The sequence below is a fragment of the Cryptomeria japonica genome, chromosome 10 (assembly GCF_030272615.1).
Source record: "Cryptomeria japonica chromosome 10, Sugi_1.0, whole genome shotgun sequence".
NCBI lineage: Eukaryota > Viridiplantae > Streptophyta > Pinopsida > Cupressales > Cupressaceae > Cryptomeria > Cryptomeria japonica.
Window position 1 is genome coordinate 661124866 of NC_081414.1, and position 22024 is coordinate 661146889.

Sequence of the window (22024 nt, forward strand, 5' to 3'; positions counted from 1 at the left end):
CAAAATTTGACCATTGTCCCATTGCCTATTTCCAAAGTGATGTGCTCAGTAATGACATGTCTGCAGTAAGCAATAAAGTTCCATATGGCGGAGCCTTTTGGTAAGGTGTTGATAGTGAATATGCGTTCCCTGCTCATCTGGTCTAGGTACTTATGTTTTAGTATTAGTACCCATTCCTGATTCGGCTGGGAGTAAATCTGCCAAATCACTTTTGCCCCCATTGCTTCATTTAGGAGTTTCCAATTTCTCAGTCCTACACCCCCTGCCTGTTTGGCTTTACAGACTTTATCCCACACAACCAAGGGAATTTTGTCATTTGCTTCTTTGCCATTCCAAAGAAATTTGCTCATCCCCTGTTTATACAATTAATCACTTTCTCCGAAATCTTCAAGGCTATCATGGAGAAAATGGGAAGAGCAGAGAGGACCGCTTTGAGAAGCATAATCCGCCCAGACAAGGTAAGCCATTTACTCTTCCACCCTTCAAGGCGATTTGCACAAACATCAATGAGGTTGTTCCATAGGGTAGGGCTGTTATTCCCACCAAATAAAGGGGTACCCAAAAACTTTCCAGGTAGGGAACCCATTTTGACTCCTAGGATATTTGAAATTTCTTGCTGTCTGTCGACCCCTGTGTTGAAGAAAATAGCTTCCGATTCAGCCCAGTTAACCTGTTAACCACTTGCGCTGCAAAAAACATCTATTGTCCTTTGAATCGCTCAGGCCTCTTAAAGTGAAGATTGCCCACATAATAGAGTATCATCCACGAATTGTTGATGTGTAACTGGCTCCATTCCCTCCGTAATTTTAATTCCTTTCCATATTCCTCGTTGTTGTTGTGCTCAAATTAGTCTTCCCAAGACTTTCAATATAATGAACAGGAAAGGTGATAATGGGTCACCTTGTCTAAGCCCACATGTGGTTTGAAAGAAGCCTTGCGGGCTACCATTAACCAAGATAGAAGTCCACACCCCCCCTATACAAGCCCGTATCCAGCTAATCCATTCTTTGGAGAAGCCAAAACTTTGTAAAATCTGGAGAAGAAATTCCCGATCCACCATGTCATATGCTTGTCTAATGTCTAATTTGATCAACATTCGATCCACTTTTGATTGACGAACTGTGTGGATAGCCTCATGGGCAATTATTATTCCCTCCACAATCGATCTACCTGGGACAAAGCCGCTCTATTCTTCTGAGATGATATGACTTAGCAATGGTTTCAATCTATATGAAATCACTTTAGTTATCACTTTGTAAATGGTGTTGCACAAAGAAATTGGCCCGAATTCATTGAAAGAAGTAGGGTGCTCAACCTTGGGGATAAGGGAAATTAGTGTGTAGTTTAGATCCTTTGCAACACTCACCTTGCTCTGTGATTCCTCCACTACTGCCCAAACATAATTTCCTACAATCTCCCAGAAGGTTTGGTAGAAAAAAGCTGGGAAACCATCCAACCCTGGAGCTTTATCTCCTGCCATACTAAAGACCGCTTTTCGAACCTCCTCAGCTTGAATGGGTTTCATAAGTGCTTGATTTTTCACGTCTGTTATCAGCTCTAGGATAACATTAAGCCCATTTTGTTGGTGCTCCGAATTGGTAGAACTTTCCTTAGATAGTAGTGCTAGAAAGAACTCAACCACCTCTTTATTTATGTCCTCTGAATTGTCTAGTAAGACATTCTCACTATTGTAGATGGTTGTGATTTTGTTCCGGGATCTTCTCGCCTTTACCGAGTTGTGAATTTTTTTTGTATTTTTGTCCCCTTCCTTTAGCCAGCACTCTCTCGACTTTTGTCTCCAGTATATCTCCTCTCGGGACATAACTTCACTATATTGCCCTTTGAGGTCTCTCTCCTGCAAGAACGTCTCAAATGTCATCCCCTTTTGAATTATATCTTCTTGCAAGGCTACCACCCTGTCCTCCAAATCTCTTTTATTTGCAAATATATTGCCAAACTTGATTCGGTTCCACTCTTTGATTTTAGACTTAACAAACTGCAACTTTTTGACGAAAGCAAAGGCCTTAGTACCACAAATATCTGGGGCCCCCGACCACCATTCCTTGATTAAATCCCTCAAGCTTCCATCCCTCAGCCACATTTTTTCAAATTTGAAAGGACATCTAATGGGGGGGCCATCGAAAGCTATGGTGAACTCCACTGGTAGATGGTCTGAAGCAACCATTGGTTGGATATTTGAGGCGAAAAGGAGATTGGTTTCCACCCAAGGTCCTCCCAATAGAAAATGGTCAAGCTTCTCTGCTACATGGTGCCCTAAGATCCTATGATTAGACCATGTGAACTGTCCTTCCTTGGATTTGACTTCCCTGAGTCCATTGTCAGCCACAAAATTTTGAAAATTTACTTGGGTCGCAGAAGGTCCTCCCTCACCCCCGATTTATCACTTAGATCCAATATAGCATTGAAGTCACCCCTAATAATAATAACACCACCTTCCAGATCTTGAATGAGGGAAGATAGGGGCTTCCAAAAATTTCTTTGAATATTTGGTTTTGATGGTCCATAAACATTGATCAATGTGAAATCAGCGTTTAGGGGATAAGAATGGACCTTGCATACCTGCCACATACTGGAAGAAAAAAATTCCTCAATCTTGTAATTGCTCACATTCCAGAGGATACCCAGACCTCCCGAGGCTCCCTCCGAATCAACAAAGACCCCCATCCACAGCTTCCAAGATCCCATGAGTGCCTTAACTTCCTCTTTGTTCATCTTTGTCTCTTGTAAGAAAACTACATCTGGCCTTAATTGATCTAACCCTCGTTTGATCAATCGACGTTTGTCAGGGGCATTGCAACCCCTGACATTCCAGGTTACAATTTTAATTGTCCTTCAGGAGGGGTGACACCCTTCCCTACTATCAATTCACTTTGGCCTTTGGCACTTCCAGCCAGTGCAATCTTAAACTAATTTGACTTTCTGCCTCGGGATCTCTTTTCCCCCATCCGCACCTTGTTACACACCGGCTCCGTTTTCTCTATTGTCCTTGTTTCCAGAATGTCTTTCTCATCCATCCATTCCCATTCATCCTCATCATCAGCTCCATCAGATTCCCTATTTTCCTTGGATTCATCCTTGTTAGTCCCCAATTCCTTATCCTTCTCAAAGTGTTGTACTATCTCCGAACTGACTCCTGTTTCCATGGGAGGAATGACCCTGGATTTAACCTCATCCAGAATATCAACTGCTTTCTCTACTCTTGCAATGACATCTTCTACCCAACCTGCAACCTCCCTTTGTTTGTTAATAAGAACAACATCTGTTACAATTTCTTCCATCTCCTGGGTGGTATTGTTGTGGGCCATCGAGACCTCCCCCTGAATAAAGGGATTTTGCAGAGGTTGACTCGTGTCCTCATTTGATCTCATCTCCTTCCTTGTACTTTCCTTGTTCGCGTAGAAGGTAACCTCATCTTCTAACGTCGTCTCCACAGTTTTCCCTTTAGGGCCTATTAAACAGGTTTCCTCCATGTGTCCTTCTTTATTGCAATGCTCGCATATTTTGTTAGATTCCTCCACCTCTATATTTTGAAGCCACCGTCTTGCATTTGTTATGATCTCAACTTGTTCGTGAAGTGGGTAATGGGGTTTCCACCCAATACATATTCGCGCATACGTACTGAAGTCTTTGGACTCAATAGCCTCATCCGCTTTGATGTAGAAACCTAGTTTGTTACCTAGGGTTTGGAAGAACTCCTCATTCCAGTATTCTTTGGGGAGGTTATATAATCTTAGCCAAATAGGTACCTCTTTAATCAGAGCCAGCACCGGATTGAAGTTAGGTTCCCAATCCCTAACATACAAACCCCTTCCACCCATGAAAAAAGGTTCGTTATTTAAAATTCCTTGCTTATCCTTACCGTCTTCAGTGATTACCAAGAAAAACCCATTTGGAAGGGTTTTGAGTTCGATTTTGCATTTCCAATTTTCAGCACACCAGCCTTTCATCTTACCCACCGACGACCAATCACCAAAACATTTTACAAATTATCCCCTCTCCTGGGAGAAGGCCACAGAGTCATTCCAGCTTTTGTTATCTATCATCAACGAAACTTTCTCCGTTCTCATGCCCTCTTTTCGCTCCGGGACCTTCGTCAGCTTTTGAAAATTTCTTTTGGGTCGCCATTCTTTCTCTTGGCAGTGTTGCCATATAGTTTTCGGGCCATACTCCTTATTGCGATGCCCTTGGGTTCTAGTAATCTCCTTTCTCAAATATTTGGATTCTCGGTCTAACGCTTCCTCCCCCCATTGCTTGTGGGGATGAAAGAACCTGTCCTGATCCTCCCAAGCCTTGCTTGGATTTTGCCAAGGGCGTTTACCAGGTCGTGATTGTGTGAAATTCTGCCACATTCCCTGATTTGCATATCTTCGACCCTGAGTGCAGTCTCCTTGCGGTCGGAAAACCTGCAACTCCCTCGGTCGAAGCCCTAGTCTCCTCCGTTGCTGCTCCATTTTCCCCACCCTATCTTGATCCGCATACTAAAAATGCATTGTTATTAATATACTATTTTATATTATTATTAAATTATTATTAGTATATTATCATTTTTATATTATTAAATTATACTTAGTATATTGTTACTTTAATTTGTATTATTATATTATCATGAAAATATAAATATTAAAGTATTTAATAGTTTTATTAATATATAAACAATAAACAATTACCTATCATAACTTATTCGCTTTGGAAAGTTTAAGGAAATGGACATCAAACTTTCCCTAAATTTACCTATATTTTTGGCTATATAGTTAAAACTTGTTTGTGATTGGTTCACATTAACTTTTTGAATAACTAGTTAGCTGGAAAAACAAAAAACTCATTAGAATAGTATTGCCTAACGGCAAGTATTAATAAACTTGATTTGAAAAACTACTTAATTGAATACAACAAATTTAATGAAGAAATAAATTTAATCTTTGATTAAAAATAGCTATATCGAAAATCACCTCACTTCTTTAATACCCATAGATACATTTTCACGATGATTTCGTTCTTCTACCCCAACAACAGTTCTTATCTTCATTTCGTTACCTTCGATTGTGTTTTTAAAAAGGTTCCAGCTTATAAGAAATTTCGTTACGTCCACTCGCTTTTGATACGGTTAAGATGAGGGCAGAGGTTCCATTCCCGCGCTCTCCCTCTTACACACGCCTAACTCCATCCCATTGCACAGCAAGAAGGTTTGTTCGGATTGCCGTCAAAGCTGATGCATCTCAGACCCTCTCAGAGCTGTCAAGAATCCACGCAAACAATAATGGCATTAATTCATCCGAAATTCTGCGCATTAGAAAGTCTCTTATGTCAAGAGAACAAACAGCCGTTGAAATTACACAAGAGTATTTAACCCGCATTCAACAGACAGAACCTAATGTCAAGAGCTTTCTTCACATATCCGACAAAGTTTTGATGGAGGCGTCACAAATCGACGAGACACTTGCCAGAAATGAGGAGGTGGGAATGCTGGCGGGCGTTCCGATTGCAGTCAAGGACAATCTGTGTACGAATGACATGCCGTCGACTGCAGGGTCTAGGATTTTAGAGGGTTACCGTCCTCCATTTGACGCCACTGCCGTCACGAAATTGCGTCAGCATGGCGCACTTCTCATTGGCAAAACAAATCTTGATGAGTTCGGGATGGGAAGCACCACCGAGGGTTCTGCATACCAGGTGCGTTAGTTTTCATTTTTCTTCTTGGATATCATTTTTCTTTTATAAAAGAATTATTCATCTTTTATTCATTTTTCTTTTGGGTATCATTTTTTTTAATTAAAACTAGCAGAGAACAGAGAGAAAAATGGAAGATAGAAACAGCATAAGATTTCAATATATTATTTATTAACAAATTACAAATATATAATTGGTGAAGACTTAACATTTCTTTAAAAGTTGGTTTGATAGCTAATTAAGGATTCTTGACAACAAACTGGACTGTAGACAGCAAACTAGAACAGGTCTACCGTTCTTATTTGACTCATCCTCAAACTCCTATGGCAGATAACCAACACGTGCACAACACATAACAATTCAGTTATGAGTTAATTTCTAACACCCCCCTTAATGAATAACTGAATTTGATAGACCCCTAACAAATCCTTACATAGTACAAACTAATTAACAAACTAACTAACAACATAAAAAAAAATCATAGAAAATATCTTATGCAGAATCTGACCACTAAGACTTCTTCAGGCTGCTCCCCAACTATATCATCCAAATATCTATCATCCAAGTTCCCAACATCATTGGTTACCATTTGCATATGAAGTGTCTTATCACGCTTTAAAGGTATAATGCTGAATTTCTAGATTTCAATCTCCCCTGAACTATTGGACACCAATCCTCACATGTGTGTCTCATAACCCCAATGAGGTATAGTTTCTCTGATCCATAAGAACCTTAGATTATTGAGCATCTATCTATCTTCTACTGCATCTTTCTTCGTCTTCAAAGTGTTGGGCCTCTTCAAAATAGTTCAAGTTCTTCATCTTCAATGATGTCATCATCACTTTCAACATCCGGTAGTTCTTCTGCAGAACTCATCTCCTTGACAACTTCTCTAAATCAATGCTGCTCTTCTTGCAGGCAAAGTTCCTCTTTTCTCTTCCACCACTCAGACTATGACTACAATAGCTGTAACAGATTGAGCTGCTTTGATACCGTATTAAAACTAGGAGAGAACAGAGAGCAAAATGGAAGATAGAAACAACAAAAGATTTCAATGTATTATTCATTAACATAGTACAAATATATAATTGTTGAAGATTCAACATTTCTCTTATAATTATGCGAGTTGGTTTGATAGCTAACTGTAGACTCTTGACAACAAAATGGAATGTAGACAGCAAATTGGAACTAGTCTACAGTTCTTATTTGACTCATATTCGAACTCCTATGACAGATTAGCAACATGTGTACAGCACACAACAATTCAATTATGAGTTAATTTCTAACATTTTTTTAGGTTTTTCAATCATTCGAATAAGAGTACCTAGAGATTTTACTTCTCCAGTTTTATGGTAGGCAATGTCTCAGGTTAGTCCATCTTCCTTGGAGGGAAGCTTTCATAGCGAGCCCAATGAGGATTGAACCCAAGACTTTAATCCAGTGGGCGCCGCTTAACCATCTGTCTGTGTCTAGCTTGATAGAACTCTGGGAATTGGTTTGTATTCTATTGGTATATTCTAATTAAATTTTCCTCTATGCCGCCGTTCACATTGCTATGTGTACTAGAGATATGACTTAAGTGCATCCCTTTTGACTTGTGGGGCAAAGTTCTTGTGAGGTTATGGGCGGCCTTCAATAAAATGTGGTTTTTTTCTTCAAATATTGGTCACATTGGAATGCCCTCTATAAAATCACACTACAACATGGCAGCTGGAGTAATATTAGTTAAACTTAAGCAGTAGTTTGAATCCCATTTGATTTCTATGATAAATTTTTGTAATGTCCCCTGATTGGGTATGCCCTAAGTTTGCCCCAATTCTTGATTTCCAAATGAATAAGTGGATTTAGAGAATACCTTTCACCTGATTGAAGCCCTGCAAGCAGATTAGAAAACCTCTTACAACAATAATCCCTGTAAGCAGATCAGCGAGTTCATATCAGAACAGTAATCAGATTAGTGAATTCATATCAGAACCAGGAAATCAGATTAGAACAGTAAATTAGATTAGTGAATTCATATCAGATCAGTAAATCAGATTATTATAATTAGTAGCAGAATTATTGATTCAATTATTAAACATTCTAAATATCTCGGAGGGCTCAGCCATAGGAGAGCATGGGAGAATGTGATTCAATGGGGTATCTTGGATCCTCTACCCTAGGCCCAAGAGTGGATATACCATCACTATTGGTCTCATGTGGCCCATGCTATCCAGATGAGGTGGTCTACCCAGCGAGGTGTCTTTTGTGACCTTTTCACACATCGCCCCATTGCAAATGGGGACCCCTTGTTTTTGCTTTTTAGGGTTTTGCCTTTGCGTTGCAACTACTAATCACCAGTCTTTTGCAATGAGGAGTTAGAGTTTTTAGAGTGGTCATCTAGGTCAAATAGAGAAATCATGCCCCGATCAGTGTTTGGACATCACCAAAGCACTTTGAAGGTCCGAAGGACGAAGATCGCAATTGCTTTGGGTCAATTCTGACACCTTCCTATTTTTTTGGGATTCTGCTTTTTTGCTTTTTGGCATTTTGGAACCAATATGAGAAGCAACTTCTTTTTACCTGCTTTTTGCTTTTTTCTGCTTTTTTGAAAGTTGACCTAGGATTGGGTCCCTCAAGTCATGGCATCAGTGCCCATGTCTTCAGAATCGAAAAATTATGTCTCTAAATGTAAAAAGTAGGGCAAAAACTCCAGGCTAGGGTTTGTTCCAGAAGATTCAAATAAGCAACATGGCAGATCAAACTTGAAGATGGCAGAGATTTAAGGAATTCAAACATGGCACATAGACCTAAGGCTAGACCAATGTCAAGACCGCCCTAGAAAAGCAGCCATCAAGTTTGCACAAGGTTTGGACATGGCGAATGACTCTCCAAGTCCGCCCATCATATGGGAGGTTCAATGTCCAACCAAGGTGAAAGTCCACCAAGGAGAAGGATTGACCAAACACCTTCCAAGTCCGCCTTAGCCTAAGCATGCATGAAGTCCGCCTATTCCACTAGCAAGACAAGAGTAAACTCTGCCCAACAGCAAGCAAGAATGTCCAAACAAGTTCTCAAAGTCCGCCTAGGCAAGGTGGAAGGATGTCTAAACATGAGCAAAGTCCGCTCAAGGTATAGACAACATGGCAAGAAGATATGTCAAGTCCGCCTAGGCATCAAGAGGAAAGGGCTGATAAAAAAGAGAGCATGGTCTAAGCACTTATCAAGTCCGCCTAACAGCTAAAAGAGCATGGCACAACAGCAGCAAAGTCCGACCACCTTATGGCATGCAAGGTTCAAATTCCACCCAACTTGAAGGTGTATATGGCAAGACATGTGTCAATTTTGCCCTCCTAAGCAAGATTGCCAGTCCGCCCCTCAAAGTCCACTCAGCCATGAGGTCTGCCAAGGCTAAGTGGCACAACGGACATGAAGTCCGCCATGAGCAAATTGTCTAAGGCAAGGCAAAGTCCACCCAAGGGAAAGTTGGATATGTCCAAGAGATGGCAAAGTCCACCATGCCATATGATTGCAAAATGTCTTGTCAAAGATAAAATCCGCCTAGGCATGGGATGAAATGTCCTAGCATCTACAAAGTTCGCCAAGGGAAGCAAAGAGGGTAGATGGCATACAAGCTGCCAAGTCCACCATGCATATTGGTTTCCAAGTCATGAAGTCTGCGTTTGCATTTGGTAAAATGTCCAACCAAAGGTGAAGTCCGCCCATGATGAAAACAAATGGCACATGCAACTCCAAGTCCTGCCCAAGGCTAAAATGGCTTAAGCCAAGCAAAGTCCACCCTGCATGAAGACACATGAAGTCCACTAAAGGGTTAGAAATGGCATGGAAACACTTAAGCTCCGCCATGAATAGAGTTGACCAAGTTTGGAAAGTCAAGAAATTTGCCTAACACATAATATTTTTCACAGATTTATCCAACACTTAGAGAAATTTCTTAAAAATTTCAAAGTCCTACCCAAGGAAGGAAATGAATTTCCACGTCCGACCCAAGTGTTGGAATTTGCCAAGGGAAAACAAGGAAAAAAAAATATAAAAAAGTGGTTAAGTGTGGAGTTTTCCACAACAAAGTCAAATTTTGACTAAGTGTTGGAAAGCAAACAGGAAGAATGAAGAAGAATAAAGAGCAAAAGTAAAGAGGAAATGGATAAAACCCTTGTCCAAAGGATGGAGTCGACCTTACTTAGCACAAGCCAAATTCAGAATTGAAGGCAAATCCATAGGCAAAGTTCGTCCGAGCATAGAGATGGCCAAAATCTTGGCTAAAGTTGAAAGGTCCGCATAAAGGTGTTACAAAATGAAATTGAATAGCCAAAATTTGGCCTAAGTATGGGAAATACTTCATAGAGAAAATTCCAATTTCCTATATTGTGGCGAAGGCACAGGGGAATTTTTCTCCAAATTCAAGGCACTTGAAAGAATTTCAAGGCATCAAGAAAGAAAAGTCATTAGACTTGGTGAAAATATAGGAAAGAATTTCGGACTTCTTGGGGGATTTCATCTACAATCCCAGACCTATTGAAACAATTAGGGCAACCTCTTGAAGGATTTCATCTCCTGAAGGATCAAAGACAAGCTTCCAAACCTCAAAGATTCAGATGCAAATGAGAAGAAGAGATCACAATCTCAAAAGGAATCCAAGATCAAAGCTAGGAAGAAGCAAGCGCAAAGGACAAATATTATAAGGCAAGTACGTGGAAGAAGAACAAAGTGGTCAAGGAGGACATCCAACATGCTGAGGTGGCGCCTCATCATCTTCCAACCAATCGGATTGTTCCAAGTCAACATGCCCAGGTTCAATGAACCCGACTCATCCAAAAGCTTCTAGAAGGCACACTTCACAATGCAACAACCTTCTATTTTATTATTTGTTTATATTTTGCAAGAAGGACAAGTGTCCTAAAATGTAATTTTCTCATTGGTCGAGGGGTAGCTAGTTGTAGCAAATCCTAATTAGGCTTTTATTTTGTAATCTCGGCCGTTGATTTGAAATCAATCTTGGCCATTGAATTGTAATTGGTGAGCCTATAAATTGAGCTCGCCCCTCATTTGTAAAACATGGGAGCATGTTGCAAAACATGTTAAGATAAGCAAATTGTTGCTTACGACTGCCAACGTAATAAGTAATGCATTGTTCAAATTAATGGTGATTACTTCTCTTATTTTGGAGTTTGCATGGTTCTTCTCCCTCAGCATAGTTAAGATTTTATTTCATGTATGTTAGACGAATGCAAGATCTGATAAGTATTGATTTATGGTGAATCTTATGCTCATACTTTTGATGAACAAATGATTTTTGTTCATTGTGTAAAGTTAGTCCGAGCTTACTTTGTGAATGCTTAACTTCTGTCTGGGATTTGGATGAATATTGTTCGATTTGATGGTAGTTATTCATGATGTGAAAATCATAAGCACATCCCTTGAAGATTGCACCCACTTTGTGTAGTTGTCCTTGCGCGGCGAAGCAAAGTGTTGTTATTGGGTTCACCTAGTCAATGCCGTCTCTTAAATTCTTAGGAATAGATTAGAACCTCTAAACCCTTATCTCCTTTTCAATTTTCTTAAAGTCCATGATTCAAAACCCAAACGATGGATCTTTATTGTGAACTGAACAAGCCAAGCATAAGTCCCCCTTGTATTTCAGCATACATAACCAAGGAAGCTATCCAACATAAAGTCGCTCGTTCGCACATATAGACCTTGTAGTCACCATGTGGTCTTTCTCGCAATCTTGGCACACGTAGTGATTTTGTTCGGGAGAGGATAGAGTATCCTTGGATATTCTATTCTAATGTTCACTATATGATAAAACGTGAACCAATAGTATCCCCTTTTCGTTATATAGAGGTGGCATACCTAGAGAAATGCCCCTTCACTGTACCCATCTTACAGCTCCTCATTTCCTTTACCATGGCTATCCTTAATAATCATTCAAAACATACAAAGAGTCCAGTATTATGCATGTGTTCTATATAAAAAATAAACATAAGCATCAACATATCATGAATCAATAATGAGCATATATAATTAACATTCATTGTGCTATGTTAAACATTCTTAATCAACACTGCATTATATCGTTTTTTTTTGGTAATTTAATAGCTTGTATAGGCCAACACCCTTTGAATTGATATCAAAAAATTTGTTAATAGCTTCTATTTCATCACCAATCTATTCTGTTAGGACCCTCTCTTTTCCTGCTTTCTAGGGTTTTGTTAGTGTCCTATGACCTTCCGCTGCAGTTTCACCAAGCCTTGTCCAGTTTTGAGCATTTCAGGCCCTGACGATTGAAAGTTAGTTTTTTGCAAATTATGTGATTCTGAAATACGAACACCACCAGAGTGCTTAGAAAGGCCAAAGGACGAAGATCGCAATTGATTTGGATGAATTTGGACAACTTTCTATTTTTAGAAAGTTTCCTTTTTTGGCTTTTCCTATTTTTTAGGAATTTTTGTTTTTGGCATTTTCAGCCCGATCCCCGGTATGGCTATTTTTAGAAAGTTTTTCCTACTTTTTCGGGATGCGAACCTAGGGTTTACACTTGCACCACTGACTAGCTTCGACCGGAACTCGAAAATTCCAAGTTTTGACCTAAAAAAGCTAAATCCCTAGATTTTAGGCTTTTTTCTTTTTTGAGATGCGAACCTAGGGTTTACACTTGCACCACTGACCAGCTTCGACCGGAACTCAAAAATTCCAAGTTTTGACCTAAAAAAGCTAAAATCCCTAGATTTTAGAGATCATACTGCTTTAGATGATCCACCTAGGCGTGGATTTCAAATTTCAAGTTAATCCGGTTAAATTTGATTAAGATGTGAAATTTTGAAATTTTTCTAAGAATTCTTCTAAGTTTGGCTAACAAGGGTTTTTGCAGGTTCAAATGATGTCATGATGCGGGAGGCCATGAAGAGAAGACCCTCCTAAAGTCCGCCATGTGTTGAAGACCCTCTAAAGTCCGCCTTGAGCCTTGTATGAATGATGCCATGAAGAGGGGCTATGTCAAAACTCCGCCATGTGTATGTGGGGGGCCATGTGAGAGCACCATCAAAACTCCGCCCAAGCATGTCAAGTGGTGGGAGCCTTGCTTAAAGTCCGCTCAAGTGGTGGGAGCCTTGCTTAAAGTCCGCCCTAGGAGGTGTCTTCAAAGTCCGCCTAGGCCATGTAGGAGCCTTGTCTAAAGTTCGCCCAAGCTAGAGGACTCACCAAAGTCCGCCCAAGGGGTGGGTTCAAACTCCGCCATGTGTGTGGGGCGCCTAAGGGTAAAGCCTAAAGTCCGCCATGGGAGATGCCACCAAACTCTGCCTTGCATGGAGCCAAGTCCAAAGTCCGCCATGTGGGAGCCTTCCCCAAAGTCCGCCATCCTAGACATGCACTCAAACTCCGCCCAAGATCTTCACATGGGGAGGTGCCACCAAAGTCCGCCATGCCTTAGGACTCTCCAAAGTCCGCCCTAGGGGATGTTGTCTAGAAGTCCGCTCAAGTTGGAAGATGTCTAGAAGTCCGCCATAGGGGATATGTTCCAAAGTCCGCCATGCCTTAGGACTCTCCAAAGTCCGCCATGAAGGAGGTTATCTAGAAGTCCGCCCAAGGTGCAAAGTTAATGTTGAAGACCCTCTAAACTCCGCCATGTTAGCCTAGAGACCTCCAAAAGTCCGCCAAAATTTGAAGGTGATAAGAGTTATCATCAAGAGTCCACCTACACATGAAAAGTCAAGCAAAGTCAACAAGTTTGAGCGATATTGGAAAATCCACAGAGATTTCGAACTTGAAGATCAAGATAGAAAGTTTTTGAAGAAGATATTGGAAGACTATTGAATATCTTCAAAATGGAAAGTTTTTTTTTGGAAGACTATTGAATATCTTCAAAGTTAAATCCAAAATGGAAAGTTTTTTTGAAAGAGAATATTGGAGAATTATTGGATATTTTCAAACTTAAATCAAAATGGAAAGTTTTTTTGAGATATTTTTAAAACTTGGAAACATGAAGTTAAAATTAGAAGTATGAGTTGGATGATTTTAAGGGTTTCTACTTGAAGATTTAACCTTGTCTACAAATACTTCATTATCAACTTCATTATTACACCAAGAAGTTCGAAGTTACTAAGGAGAGCTTAGTAAAGTATTTCAGTTTGAAGATCATCTGGAGAAAGTTTTTGACATTGTTGGAAGTTGGGTAACTTTTTTAACAAAAGTTTCACAGATTTTTGGAGAAAGGCGACTAGTACGAGGAAGAATTATCTAAACTGTTCTGAATTTTCTGAGTATTTTGGAGAAAATTCTAGCCTTACTTCTATCCAAGTCAGAGGTGAAATTAAAATTATGAATTTTCTAAATATTTTCTAGAATTTAATAAATGATTTTTTTTTTGAAAATTTTGGAGAAAGAAAATCATTTTTTTTGGCTAAGTATGAAATTTTTTGAAAGTTTTGACACTTGGTGGTAACCACAACTAGCCTTAAGATTGAGGGTTTTGAGGTGAAAATTCAATTTTTGTGGCTAAGTATGAGAATAAAAATGAAAAGTTTCCAACACTTAGCCATTTCGCAGCCCCGTTATTCTCGAAACTTTGCAAATTATTTTCTGACTTAAAATTTCATTGTTTGTCTGCAGGCCCTAGACATTATGAAATTTCAAGTAGACAAAGATGCTCCTCCAGAGTCAAGGATGACTTCAAAATGGAAGAACGTCAGCGACACCAACCTCAGACACATCAATTTGAGGGAATTTAAGAAGTGAATGTTTGGTTTGGACAACCTTGTGCCTACCACCATTGCGTGAAAGATGATGAAGAGTGGCATCGTGCATGTTGCTGGCTTCCTCCCCACCATGCAGTGCAATGAACTAGTGGTCGAATGTGCCAAACACTACAACCCCATCAGTAAGGACATTGTTGCATTTGATGGAAGAGTGCTGGCGAATATCAGTGATGAGGCCATTAGAGAGGTCTTCAGGATCCCAGAGTATCACAACACAGTGTATATGACAAAGGACGAAGCTGACAGTCTGTACCAGGACCACCTAGAGGAATATGATGCCATAGTTAACCATTCTTGGCTAGACAAGCTGAGGAAGGGCGCCTCCAAACTCTAGAGGAAGAGCCTAGTGCGAGCATACTTCAAGGAGGACATTGGGGACATGATTGTCTTGCTCAATAGAATAATAGGAAATCCTCAAGGAGCTCCATTCAAACCCTGGATGTATTATTTCATTAATGAAATAATCAATGGAGTAAAAATGATAGACTGGGCCAAGATGATTAGCGACAACCTAGATAGCCAACTGAGGAACCTGGAGACGAATAGGACTTTCTTCATGAGTTCTTACTTGTTTTATTCCTTGGCCAGGACCTACAGGTACAGAGGTCTCACTTGTAGAGGAGAAGTTGGGAACAAGGAGAACCAGTTTCCAGTGTATGATTGCTATCCCCAACTCCACATGGAGGAGAAATTCCATTTCAAAAGAGTGAATGATACCTTCCTGATGCACATTACCCAGACACTTCAAGGTGGGCTGCACCAGAGACTCTCTCAAGAGTCTATGGACTTCATCGGTCGGTTTGGGTGTTGGTACATCCAATATCCAAAATTCACTTACCTCCGAATTCAGGGATTCTTCGGGCCTCCATACAAGCTTCCGGCTTACCCTACCAACCAAGTAGTGTTGCTCGAGGTTGTGAGACAATTGGAGGAGTATATAGTGATTCAAAGGGATAAGCAGAAGAAGGCAGGAACGTCCTCACTTACAATTGGCAATGGGCTAGAAACATGTCCATCCTCACAAGCTGTCGCAACCACCGATAAGGAGTTGGCCTAGTATCCCTTCTATCAATACAAGGCAAGATGGAATTTCGATCCATTCCATAGGATAAAGAAGGTCGAAGGAACAACGTTTGAACATAGACTGGATCTAGAAGACTATTGGGCTAATGCAGCCGATAGCTTCGAGATTAGGAAGAGATTCTGGTCAAGAATCCCTTTGAGTATGGTGAGAGCAACATAAGTATTTAGAGTTGCCGATCAGGTAGAAGAAAGCCTAGAACTTCAGCAGCCGGGCTTTTAAAAGATGAAAAATGAATCCTTAGTTTTAATAGATTGGACGGAGGGAGAGAAATCAGATCTAGCAGACCTCATGAGGTCGGTGGTTGAGTATTCAAGATGGTAGGCGTCTGAAAAGACAAAGCAGTTGAAGGCCAAAGGTGTGACCTTGACTTACGAATTAATGGGAGTAGATGATACTCTGTCCGTCAATCCTTGTACCTCCGCCGGTGATGTTTGAAATCTAGAAAGTGTTGGGTCTCGAAAGAGGAAGGAGTTGGTTGGAAGCTCCACAAAGGTTACAGGGAAAAGGGTTGTAGGTGAAAGAAGAGAGCCCAGTGAAGGCCATTCCATCCTAAGTGTTGCTTCCATTGCGCCCGGTCAGAATGCAATTGGGGAGCAAGAGATGAACATCTGCATGATTGATGATGAAGTAAGAGTGCTTTCTCAACCAGTTAAGGAAGTAGTGGAAGAGGTCATCCAAAGTCCAGACAGAGAGCAAACTGAAGCACCTACAGTCTTCTTGGATGGCATACCAACAAACCCAGGAGAGGCAAATGATGAGTTTGACCGGAACACTGTAGAGCAATCAACCATTCCGGATTGGCTGAGAGAAAGGATAAAGGCCAAGGTTCCCAAGGAGGCCCGCTCCGAAGAGGTCACCGCAACATTTCTGGAGAAGGTGAATGAACCCACTATAACTAAACCACCCAAACCCGCTAGGAAGTTCTCCCTAATTCAAAGAGACAATGCAAGATTCAGGACAGTCCAGATAGCGGTGCCCAAAGAAGGGAAGACTAGAGACAATGTCACCACGAATGATTACAAGGTTACCATCATAGAGCTGGGTAAGCCCACCCAGGACCAAGAGGTCCAATATTTTGACGACTCCCGCAAAGAGGAAAAAGGTTGAAGAAGAGAACTAGCAGTGGAGGAAGTATGTTCTCCATCTTACCAGCCCACTCAACTGTGAGATCCCGGTTACCTCGCCACATCCTTTTTTGCAGGGATCAATGAAAGACTATGATGATATGAAGGGCTCGTACACTCAAGCAAAGGAGTGGATTTCAGACGCTTCGGTGCGTGCTGACACACTGGAGGAAAATTTAGTATCGACACATGAGTCAGCCTCTTTACTGATCGATCGTATCCAGGATCTAGCCTCCAATTGGGAAGAAGTGGATGAAATTCAGAATGAACTACTCCCTCATCTGAAGGTTATCCGAGGCATGTCGAAGAGAATCTTAATGGATGCAGGTATCATACAGACAGGAGACAGGTACGACTTCAGCTCATGGTACTATACTTTGGTCACCCGGATTGAGGTTCTGAAGAAATCCGAGACCAAGTGCTTTGAGACAGAGGAAAGTGTTAGAGAGATCCTGGGCAAGGTATTCCGTGTGGCGTCAAAGATCTGGAAGAAGGAGAGCCTAAGAGAGAAACATTTACAAGTGGAGAACCTGAGAGCCAAGATTTAGGCAAGCTTCTTCAAGGATTCAGGGATGATTGATAAAGGCGATCTTTCAAAGATTGCAAACTTCCTCTCCATCGATGAGAACTTCCTTATCCAAGCAGTTGAGTGGGAAGGCATTCTTGCCACATGTACCGATGATGTGGACATCATCGACTTCCAGATTGGCGGTTTGCCAAGTGTTACCATGGAGGAGGTCAAGCTCATTGTGTCTAGATACGTTGAATCTCTGAAATAAGAAAGTGGCCACTCACCTCAGTGAAATTAGCAGTTGCGCCACGTGTCACTCTTTCATTCATTTGAGCTGATAGTATTTTGGGAAACCCTAATTAGGGTTTAGGACTTTCAATCTTGGCCCTTGATCATTGTTTGATCTCGGCTGTTCATTTATTCTTGAAAACTATATAAGGCTACCTCCTCTCATTTGGAGAGTGTGAGGTTTTTGATGTATTGTTGCTTAAGGTCATTTCCAGATAATATATTGCTTGTGCGCTGCTTTGTAATCTCTATTATTTGAATGATTTGCATGGTTTTGATTGCCTCAACACTTAGTTAGAATTAATTTAGATTTGCTTTCATTGTTGTTAATTTGAATGAAGGATTTGATAAGTGTCAATTGATGGTGTATCTCCGCTCATACTTTTGGTAAATGGATGATTTCCATCTTATCGTGCAAAGTTAGTCTGAGCCCATCCTCTGTGCATCCCAACATCACGATCATAAGCACAACCCATCGAAGATTGCACCGACTTTGTGTAGTTGTCCCTAGTGTGGCGAAGCAAGGTTTGGTTTCTCGAGAGCACCCAATTGATACCGTCTCTGGAGTTCGTAGGATTAGATTAGCCTCCTCAAATCCTATCCCTTTTCCCCTTTCTTTTGAAAGTCTAAATCCTAGAAAATTCCCCAAAAAAAGAAGAGCCTAAAATTGCTAAATTCATCTAAGTCCAGCAGTTCAAGATACTTGTTAAACGTAAGTCCCCCTTGAAATTTTAGCATACACTACCCAAGAAGCTATTCCACTAAAGTCGCTTGTTCGCACGTATAGACCTTGGAATCAGTAGTGATTTTTTAGGAGAGGATAGAATACCTTCGGGTATCCTATTCTAATGTTTGGTAGATGATAAAACAGACACCAACAGTTACCATTGCCGAATTTTGTATAGGTAACACTACCAAATCCCTATCTATCCATATACATCAAAATGGGTCACCAAACCCCAAAAATGTTGGCCCCATATTATCAAATTGAGCATTCAACACTACCCTTATATTCTATCTTCTTTTTTGTCATTCTTTATCTATCTAATTACATGCCTAGTGGCTTAGCATACAACCTTTACTTCTATAATTAGCAGAAAATATTATCACAATAGAATAACTAGACAAATTTTGCTCTCTTTTTCACCAGGAAACCTGGATCACTATTCTTATGAGCCCTTATATCTGCATCTCCATTGTCATCCTCGGCCACGTCCACGACATCTGTGTAATGTCCCCTTCTTTGCAGTGATTAGTTCAGTGGTCCATTGGCCTATTCCGGAGACCCGTAGGCTATGTGGAAGGGAGAATTAGGGTTTCCAACTTTTGTGGAGTTCTGCTCGGGCTTTTTAAGGTTTACCAGGAGGGAATTCTTCAGTTTTGTCTATGGTTTCCTTCTGGGTTTTTCATGAGCTCTAAGGTGGCATAACATGCATTTGATTCTTTGGTGAAGTGAGAACTTACTATTTTTAGTAAGTTAGGGTTTGGCTGTTTGGATGATGCTGTCTTACTGAGCTTTCCAAGCTCTTTCTCTAGGTGCGAAGATCATGTTTTTCGGAGGAGTATTCCATGACTTACTATTTTTAGTAAGTGGCAGTATTGAGCAATTCTATTTTTAGCAGTTTGGACAGGGCCTTGATCCTATAGCAGTTCAGCGGTCTTCATTGCTCAGCTTCATCCTGGATTTTGTTGATAATCAGTACTAGAGTCATAAGTGATTTAATTAAATATTATTTCCTTATCCTAAGGCTTAATATTTAATTATTTTATTATTGATTAATCTTATATTGAGCGACTTAGGAAAAAGATATATTTATATCTAATATCAATGTTATTATTTCCTAAGTTAGGCATTGAAATTTGGAGAAGGCATTAAGTTATTGTTGAAGACTTAGGCAAGTTTGAACTTGTTTAATTATTGGTTAAAATGCAACTTGGGTGCCCACCTTGGGAAATGAAATGAAATGTCATTTGGAAGCCATATGATAGTGAAATGAAATAAAATTTCATTTGGACGCCATATGATAGTGAAATGAAATGAAATTTGGAGAGGTGAATTCGAGAGCATTTACGTTTGAATTTCAGAGGGAAAAAACTATAAATACAGGTGCTTGGCCTCCCATTTGGACATCTTATGAAATTGCATTGTTATGCTGCCAGTTTGGCTATTGAAAATCTGAGCTTCGAAGTGTGGCTTCCTAGCTAAGTCTCAGTTTCGTACTTGGAAAGATAGTACCTAGCTGTGTTCCTGTAATTCCAGTGCTATCCGTGAGTGTTCTACAAATTGTGGAGAGTTTTGTGTGGATTTTGGAGTGTTTCCTTGTTGCTGGTTGTGGAGTTGCTGAAACCATATTTTGCTCATACCTCTTGATCAAGTGATTGTATCGTTCTGGGTATCGGCTCTTTGGAAGCGTATTGGGAAGACAATTCTCCTATCTTGGCGTGGCTTTTGGTGCTCATCACAATTTTTGGTTGTAAATCGAAGTTTGCTGCTGTAGCACCATTTTCAGACTTACCTTGGGATGCGTGCAACACTTTCGGGGCTTCCAAGTTGTGAGTTTGAGGTATTGGATTGGTTGCCTATGTTATATTAGTCATTTGCATTTTATTTGGTGTGATTCCGGTTAGTTTTGAGAAAGTTATGAGTGTTTTGGTGTTTTCGGTAGTGGTTGGATAGTGTGTTTTCTAGCTTGCAGAATTAGAACAGCAGTAGTGTTCAAGTGTGGTGTGATTTTGATAGTGGATTGTTTGAGATCAGCATTAAGCTTCTTATCTTATCTCATATCTCTATTTTGTAAGATTGTTTCAGTAGTACTGATCAATCATTCTTGCTGTTCTTATTTGTAATTCCCACTGCATAAGTGGAAGAGGCTGGCTTAGCCGCCTTCTTGCTTTGTAATTTAGTTTATGTACTCAGTCCTCCCACTGAATAAGTGGTTGAGTGATAAGTTTTATGCAATTGTCCTCCCGCTGAAATATGTGGTAGAGTGATAGCTTAATGTAATGTCCTCCCGCTGAAATACGCGGTAGAGTGATTGAGTTTCAGTTTCTTGTTATTTCCCTTGGCTAGTTTACCGCCAAGAGTTTAGTTTCTATCCTGCTAGATAAGCAGAAGGGGCTGACTTGCCGCCCGTGCATTGTAATTTCAGTTTGATTTATGGTGCTAACGATCCCGGCAACACCGTATGCTCTCACCCTCCCAGATTGGGCTCTCGGTGAACAAAAGGTGGAAGGGTTCCCTTTCAGCAGTTTGGATTATTTCTCTAACCTTAACGGGTTATGGTGTTTGCTTGTAACTCTTATTGCTAAAAAACCAAAAAAAATTAAGAGGAATATTACAATCTGGCACCACTTTGATGACCGCAACACCTTCAGCATTATCGTCCTCCACCCCTTCCTCTTGTTAAAGTAGATTAGATTTCTTAGTAGATAGAAATAGAGGTATCTTTTTATTTTATTGTCTCACAAATGATGCTCTCACTAACCAATGAATCTTGCAGGTTGCTGCAAGTATAAGGAGAAGATAGTATGTCCACAAAGTATGTTGATTCACCAAGTGTTGATAATACTTCAAGTGTTGCTGATTATATCACAAATATTGTTGAGTATTGAGAATGAGATCGATCTCAAAGGCTTGCACTAATAGATTGTTGTACTAACCTTTCACTGATCTATCTTGGATTATATATATATATGAGTGAGGAGACAAATTGATGGATAGACATGTCTCCACACGACGTGTCTCTCGATCGATATGTCCATTCATTAATCATTGCAAACATAATACATACCGATTCATAATCGATAGTTTATAATCCATTAACAAATCGATTCCTAATCGGTATGTTAGAATGATGATAACACAAGCATCATTAAATCGATACACATTATCGATTATAGTAAAGATCAAGTAGTAGATCGATACACATTATCGATTATAGTAAAGATCAATGAAAGTAGTTGATACACAATATCGACTGGGTTTAGATCATGCACGATACTCAATGCAGATTGATTTAAACACAGATTTATACTTGGAAGAATAATAGTAATGATGATCGATGTGTGATCAGCCATTTGATCATTCAATCAAATCGATGCTTATTCATAAAATGATTATTTATGCCACATAGAATAAATCAATCATAATGTATGTATATTAGTATATGTAATAATAATAAACTCAATTATTATTATTATGTATATTGGTATACATACGTACATATAACAAAATCATAAATCATTCTATTGATGTAATTATTATCCATGATTATGTTTATCTGACCGAAGCTATCATCATTAACACCTCCTCCTCCCCATAGCTCTTTGATTGCTAAGGCCTTTGCCACCACTGGACATTTTGGGCCACAAGCATCATGGGCGGAGCACTTTGCCATTTCTTCTATGTCATGGCCTTCATTCTCTATCCATTCCTTACCTTGCGCAGAGAATCCCAGGTCTAGATTGCTAGACTCTTCTTCATGCTCCTCCAACAAACCTTCTTCTCACATATACTCCTTCACCCACCCTTCACTCGGGGCCTCCAATATCCCAGCCAAGCGCTACAAAAATATAA

General features: G+C 40.1%; 2 protein-coding genes across 3 annotated transcripts in view; one reads left to right on the forward strand and one right to left on the reverse strand.

Moving 5' to 3' along the window:
• Nucleotides 1-2927: 2927 nt before the first annotated feature.
• LOC131073347 (uncharacterized) lies at nucleotides 2928-3968 on the reverse strand. The gene has a single exon (XM_058009756.2). The coding sequence runs from the start codon at nucleotides 3966-3968 to the stop codon at nucleotides 2928-2930; it is 1041 nt and encodes a 346-aa protein (XP_057865739.2).
• Nucleotides 3969-5026: 1058 nt separating this feature from the next.
• LOC131073366 (glutamyl-tRNA(Gln) amidotransferase subunit A, chloroplastic/mitochondrial) overlaps nucleotides 5027-22024 on the forward strand; it is a 109557-nt gene continuing 92559 nt past the window's right edge. Inside the window, exon 1 of one of the 2 annotated variants that reach the window (XM_058009781.2) lies at nucleotides 5027-5691. In XM_058009781.2, coding sequence (XP_057865764.2) covers nucleotides 5131-5691 — 561 coding nt within the window. In that variant the 5' untranslated portion in view covers nucleotides 5027-5130. The remainder of the gene's footprint in view (nucleotides 5692-22024) is intronic. The other variant, XM_058009782.2, reaches the window with a different exon arrangement.